This window comes from Penaeus vannamei, chromosome 26, assembly GCF_042767895.1.
Source record: "Penaeus vannamei isolate JL-2024 chromosome 26, ASM4276789v1, whole genome shotgun sequence".
Taxonomy (NCBI): domain Eukaryota; kingdom Metazoa; phylum Arthropoda; class Malacostraca; order Decapoda; family Penaeidae; genus Penaeus; species Penaeus vannamei.
Window position 1 is genome coordinate 31759693 of NC_091574.1, and position 7500 is coordinate 31767192.

At 36.5% G+C, this 7500-nt stretch overlaps 1 protein-coding gene across 1 annotated transcript in view; it reads left to right on the plus strand.

The window, feature by feature from the left end:
- Positions 1-7500, plus strand: part of Arpc2 (Actin-related protein 2/3 complex, subunit 2) — a 17782-nt gene that overhangs the window by 9662 nt on the left and 620 nt on the right. Inside the window, exons 5-7 of the mRNA XM_027370376.2 lie at positions 1520-1612; positions 2007-2214; positions 3334-7500. The exon at positions 3334-7500 is cut by the window's right edge and continues 620 nt beyond it. Coding sequence (XP_027226177.1) covers positions 1520-1612; positions 2007-2214; positions 3334-3361 — 329 coding nt within the window. The 3' untranslated portion in view covers positions 3362-7500. The remainder of the gene's footprint in view (positions 1-1519; positions 1613-2006; positions 2215-3333) is intronic.

A 7500-nucleotide genomic window follows, 5' to 3' on the forward strand; every position in this document is an offset into this window, starting at 1 on the left:
ACAACCTACAATTGGATTAGTAGCTTCAGAAGTGGAAAAACCAAAGTTGAAGATGAGCCCAGGAGTGGCAGGCCAACAATGTCAGTTTGTGAGGAAAACAGTGATGCTGTTCGTGATTTGATTGAAAAGAATAGACAAATGGGGACTCTGAAGCTTTTCTGCAAAGAATTATGACAGGATGAGACATGGCTCTATCAGTATGATCCTGAGGACAAAATTCAATCAAAGCAGTGGCTGCCCCGGGGTAGAAGTGGACCAGTCAAAGAAAAATTTGAGCATTCAAGAGGAAAGGTTATAGCCACAGTCTTCTGGGATGCAGAGGGGTTTTGCTAGTTGACTTCCTCGAGAACAAGAAGACAATTACATCTGCTCATTATGAAGGCGTTTTGAGAAAACTGTCTAAAAATTCTCGGAAAAATACCCTGGAAAGCTGCATCAACACATCCTCTTCCATGACGAAACTGCACCCCCTCACGGTGCTCTGCAATCAAGAGCTGTGCTATGTGAATTTTGATGGGAAATCATCCGACATCCCCCTTACAGCCCTCATTTAGCCCCATCCAACTTCTTCTTGTTTCCAAAATTGAGAAAAAAACATTGAAAGGTACCAATTTTCCATCAGTTGAATATGTAAAAAGAGCTGCTCTGACATGGTTCAGATCACAGGACCCTCAGTTCTACTCAGACGAACTTAAAGGCTGGTATCAATGTTTGCAGAAGTGTTTCGACCTTAATGGAGCATAATTTGAAAAATAAACATCATAACTGAAATCATTTTTCATACTATCTTTTTCCACAGACTTTTTGAAGCCCCCTCATAATTCTGTCATTTAATTCTTGTATGTTTGAATTATTATCCAATGATACTTGGATCTCATTACTCTCATTGTCAGAAATATTTAGTGACTTGTGAATTATCCTATTTGATACAGGCCACACACACCCTTTGCTATATCATTATTTCTTTCTGCATAACCATTTTTTTGCAATTTTATCATTTTCCAAGGTCTGTATTTCTTATTAGATATGATATATGAAGATGGTAATAAAATCTTTTCCTTGCATAGACTCCTGATCATATCTCTAGTTAGTCTGTAAGTCTGTGCAATGAAAATAACAATACGTGTGATTTTGTTCTATTTTTATTATTTTAATGGAAAGAATACAAGAGCCCCTTCCCAAATGCCCCTCCTACATCTAGTTACTGTCTAAGAACACTGGTTGATTCATTCCCATCACCCCGGCCTGTGCCAGATTTTTTCATGACAATATATTCCCGTTATTCAGCCCCCAGGCTATTTTTTTCATGACAGGATTGTCATGTCGCCTGGATCAAGGGATAGGTTGAGGTTTAATAATTTTATATGAATTGCAGTTATATAACATCTAAATGTCTTAAAGTTGTTAATATAAACATTGATGTTGTGTAGAGAATATTTGTAAGTGGAAGTGAATTGAATCTATAATGGATGTTCAATGATACGCCTGTCATTAAACTTGCATACGTCTTGCTTTTCAGCACCACATGTATTATTCTCTCACAAGGAGCCCCCACTAGAACTTCAGGACTCTGGGGCCAGAGTAGGAGAAAATATTGGATATATCACATTTGGTAAGTAATACCACCCATATTCATAACTAATAGCAGACTATTTGTGAAAAAATAATTCTGTAATTTTTGCGAGACATCTTGGTCTTGGGATCTATTCTTGATATTTTGAGATGCTAAATTACACAATGTTAAAATTATGATTCTTTTATTGTGTTGGATACTGAATCAAGCATTTCCATGGGAGTAGACTCCCCCTAGCAAAATTCGAGACTGAACTGATAAATTCATAATTCAGGTGCGGATATCCAGTGTTAAGATGCAGTAAACAGAAATCATTTTCTAACAGTCATTGTATGCAATAAGTTGAAGGAATTTCGTCTTAAATTAGGAAGGAATAGACATGTATCAATGTCAAAATTTAACCTCACTTATGCTGAAATTATTGCCTTTGCAGTATTATTCCCACGGCACACCTGTAAGACTGCAAGAGACAACACCATAAACCTGATTCACATATTCCGTGACTACCTTCACTACCACATCAAGTGTAGCAAGGCATATATTCACACTCGTATGCGCGCCAAGACCAGCGACTTCCTTAAAGTTCTCAACAGAGCGCGCCCTGAACCGAGCAAAACATCAGGGGACAAGAAAACTGCAACGTAAGTGGAGACAGAATTTTCACATTATCTGTATGTTTTGCCATTAAACCATCAAGGAGTTGATGAAGTTTGAGGTGCTTAACAGAATATGGAAATCAAGCAATACAAGCTTTCTCTTTAGTTGAAAAGTTTTTTTTTTTTTTTTTTTTTTCAGTGTCACTTTTGATCACTCATCTGAAGAGATATAATTAGCCATAGAATGACTGTTGTGTGTGTCTGTATATGCATGTATGTGTTTAGGCATTCTACTGCAGTAATATTGTAGTTACATTGTTCAGTGTCAATGAAATATAAAGTTTGTCATGAACTGATTGGCAATAGACAAGTTTTTTGATAAAGTTGAGTGTGGATGGGTGTATCAGGGTTCATCACTGGAAAAATGCTGGAGCTTAGAACATTTTTACAAATTAAAAAATAATTATTTCAACATGTAATATTACTTTATCATACATTGCCAGACCCATATTCCCTTAACCCAACTATGAGATCTTTTTAACCCACTTGTGCTGGATGTCTCACATGTGAGACGACCAGAATAAAAATTATTCCCGGGTGTCCCACCGGTGCAACGCTAGATTGGAGCTTGCACTCTAATTTTGTTGCCCGTGGCAGGCAGTGGGCGGGCTGGTTCACGGACTGGCCCGCGCACCGATTTTAAAGCAGCCCGGAAACTATAATTTTTGGCTTGAAAATGTACCAGCGCTAGTGGGTTAAACAATGTTCATTTATGAACAATTACACAACCTCAGCCATGATGTCTCCACATCATGATGCACTGCTCATGACATAATAAAGCATCTAGGGTTTGATGGCACCTTATTCATTAGCAATGAGTGAACGTCTTTTTTTTTCTGTTCCTTTTCTTTCCTTTTTTTATCTTTTGTGCTGCTGTCAGTTATTTAGTGTAAAACAAATCATTGGATGATGAAATGAGACATCTGCTATAGATCTATAGTGACTGACATTTCTTTAAATAATGAAATGGGTATCATTGTTTAAGTATTGGGTAAATTTGCCTCATTTGTACTAAACATTTCCTGGGTATATTGATATTTATAATGATGAAAACATATTTTCTTTCCACAAATATGAAACTAACTATATTTTCTTCCATTACAGGGGCCGGGCATTCATGCGTGCCAACTGATAGTGGATATTGTGTGGTATACTGTTAAGCCTCAACTTGATCGATATCTCCACCTTTGCTGTGATTGGCTGCTGGGAGAGTCAAAGGGCATGGTGTGTAGCAGTGGTTTAGCTCCATTAGTGCTAGAACTCTCTCTCTTGCTCATAGGTTGGTTCGACCCCACTGATTTCATTAAGCAGAACTCATTGTTGTTGAACGAGTGACCTCTGGACGAAGGTGCTGGACTCGAGTACGGCCAATACTTGTACTTGTGTTTTTCTCCTTTTTTTTTCTCTCTCTCCTCTTTTATGGTTTTATTGCACAAAAAATGAAAATTAGTGATGCATTAGCTGCTATTCAATGGCCATGCATACTACCATGTTTCTAAATGGAAGAAAGCTTTGGCTACTTTGTGTCTCGCTAACTATAGAAAATGACTGATTGTTAGAAACGAGATGTACGAAGAAAACCACATTATCCAGCAGGATGCATGTCAGTGTTGTTAGATACAATTTTATGCTGGGAATTAGTTAAGAATAAAAGTTGACTAGCCAGGTTTATCGAATTATAAACAGTGAAGAAAAATGAAAAATAAAAAAGTTTTAGCCTCAGCTTTTTTATCGTTTATGGACATGGCAATCTATATAACCTGGGCAAACCGCTGCTGTCGTCGTCCGTCTCTTCCCTGTGGCCATAATCTTCTTTCTTCCAATATTAGGAGCCAATATGGGGACTATTGCCAGGATGGGGGTCGTAGTTTTAGAATTTGAGGACGTGCGAAAGATGTCAGGGCACGACTGCCAACCACCAAAGCTGTAATAGGTTTAGTTAACGCTTGTTGATGCTCATGCAACTAAACCCATGACCCCTGGTTCATCAAAAGCTAGGAGTTACCTCATGGTTTTGTTTTTGTTTTTGTTTTTTCTTTGTTTTCTACATGTACAGTCCAGGCTGATGATGAGCCAGGATTAATATCAAATTAACAAAGAAGAAAAAAAGTTCTTGGACTGGTGTTGTCAGCCGTTTATGCCTCTCAGTCAGGAACATAGGAAACTTTCCAGTATTTATTCTCAATGCCTTGGCTAGAGTAACCATTTTCTTCTTTGATTACAATTGGAAGAAAAATAATTTTATATTGTAAGGTGATATCTCCACTTTGATTTCTCGGTGTTTAAAAATATTTAAAATTAGGAAAAAAAAAACAAAAAAACACTATCTCCAATCCTGGGTCAAGGGTAAATAATGGCAGATCCTGAGCATTTCACACAATCAATTGTTGGTAGGTGTGTGGGGTGACCTTAAAGTAATTTCATACTTTTGAAGTTATTTGTTGAGACACTGATAAATCCTACTGTATTAATACTGTTGATGATGCTTATATGCCATACAACATTTCCAGAGTGTTGTGTGCTTGCCCTTTTCATGGTTACTACTATTATCTTTTTTTTCCTTCCCTCATTTAGCCAGTGTCACTGCTCACTTTCTTTCTTTCTATTGTTGTTGTCTTTTTTTTTTCTTCTTTTTTGTCATTGGTAATGCAAATACTGGTCTCTCTTCCTGCATTCCCATGCATTATACTAGCTTTAGTTGAATGTCCCTGATCCTACCAACCTTGCCCTAGTTCTCTTCCTCCTTCCTATCTATTCTGTTAAACAAAAGGAAATGATGAAGTGAAAAGGAAAAAAAAAAATATATGATCAGCAATGACAGTGATTGTTGAGATCCCCCTACCTTGCTTATTTATGTCTGAGGGAAATGTTAAATAGAATGGTGAACATTTGTAAATATTTTAGTAAGATGAAAGAAATTATTACTATGGTTTTGCCCTAGATTCATCTGACCTTTTTTGTTTATTTTTTTCTTAATATAAATAAGGGTGCCTTCCCTCATTAAGAGTTCATTTACCCTCTTCATCCTTTGCGGGAAGACGATGTGATAAGTGGCAACTGAAGCAAATTAGTTGTTGTAAAGGGTGACATTGCTTTTTTTTTTATTTAAGCACAGGAGATACAGGTACTCAAAGTGCCTCTGTTAGTATGAACCGTTGTTGCGTTTGGCATAACTTTCTCAGAGAGGATGTGTGTTATAAAGGTGAATTTCCCTATTTTTTGAATGAGTATATTATCCCTTCTTGAGAGCAGAGTGTGTGTGTGTGTGTGTGCAAATGATTTCCTCCATATAACATTCCTAACATTTTGTGCCATTGTTGTCTTCATCATCATTCTAGCCTGACAATAGTCTCATTTTCTTGTCTTTTTTACACTTTTTGGGATAGTTTAGTCGTAAATATCAAATATCAGTGAAGGGCTAACTCATTTAATTAGTAAGACCTTTAAGTAAATGCATCAGCCTCAGTGGGAAAGTTAACAAATAGCAGGGTCTTAGTTATACTGACTGGAAAGTGATTTTCCAATGTAATGAGGGAAGGTATCCCTATTACCCTAATATTCCGAGTGATTTGTGTTGTTGTTAGTTGATTTTGGGTATGATTGTGTACCATGCAGGTTGGATGCGCTTGGTGATCTCTTTCCACAGAAATAGTGAGTGTGCGTGTGAGGCATTTGGGCGTGATTGGATTTCCGAGTCTAAAGAAAGCGGGTGTTCTCCTCCTACCCCTTTCCTTCTCATCCCATTCCGTCTTTGCTATTAATTCTCTCATTCCTGTCCTCTCAATCTGTTTCAAAACACCCGCTCTTTGGTATACCAACGACCACAATCCAAGTTTTGCTTTGCTGTGTAATTGTGCATACGTTTCTTATGCTTCTCTGGGGGGGGTGGGTTTACACCTGCTTGTCACTTCTGCCTCCTTTTTTGCACCTGAGAGGATGTTATTAATGTTGTTTTGCTGCTACAAGGGTCTTTCCAGGATCACCACACCATAACCCCATAATTATGCCACTCGTGTCACCTTCACAGTTGGTGTCCTTGACAGGTTTATCTTGGTTTATGGGTTTCATGAACTGAAAGAGTTTATTGATACAGATTGCATTGGTATTGTTTTATATTTGATTTTTTTATTTTTGTTTTTTTCTGTCTCTTTTTCCCTGCCTATAGTATATATATATTTTGATTTCGATTTTTTATTTTACCGGAGAAAAAAGGAGGATAATAGTATTAAAATAAACCCTGTGATGAATGTTTGTCATAATAGTTTTTTGTTATTGTTGTAGTTTAACATAGTCCAGTGCAATGACAGAGCCTTTGTTTTCCTTTCCTTGTAAAGTTTTTATTTAGTTTTCTCTTTTTTTTTTTTCCCCCCTCATTTTTTCACATACCCCCCCTTTGAGAAAGAACAGACCAGCGCCTCTGTAATGCAATTGCCTGACAGATAGAAAAGGTATCAAGGAGAATTTTATTATTCAGTGTTGATTTGTGATTATTTCTTTTCATTGTTTCTCCTCTTTTCACATTAATGTTTTTGCGCCCAGACTCTGAAGTACTCTGTATAGGTATATATTTTATTTAATTTGACCCTTTTGTTTACCCTTATTCTTTGATTATAAAGAGGGCCATTCCATTATTTGCAGACCTTTACAGAATTCCTTAGAGCTTTAGGGTCATTGTGGGAGAGTTAACTATTGTAACTAGACCCGTTCTAGCTGGTCTTACAAACTTATTGTGGGTATTTGAAGTTTTTTTTTTTTTTTTTTAATATTTCATTTAGTAGTTTTCATTCTGATATATTCTAGCTCTCTTTCACAACCTGCTAAATGCGATTGAACAATATTTTGAACCTGATTTGCATTTCACTGCCAAATAACTAAATCTTAGTGATTATTACACAGGATTTCGTCATGTGCAATTCCACTTTGGCAGCATTGATTATCAGACCAAGTATCACGTGTTCCTTAATTTATCTTTTTTTTTTTTTTCTTCTTTTTTTCTTTTTTGAAAGTGCATCTTTTAATTTACTAATCTTGCACATTTATATTACAACTGATGTAAAACTTTAACTCTTTAACAAAGCTCAACTCTTTCTCCATTATGTCCAATATTTGCTGCTTAAAGTGGGAAAAATTAGATGGTTGAGTGTAAAGCTCTCAGTGAAAAACGCCTGAAATTAATGTATAAGGAACATCTTTGAACCGTTAGCAGAAGTTTGGTACTTGTGTTTTGTGTTCTTCACTATATATTTATTGATTTTGTTGTTTTCTCATGTT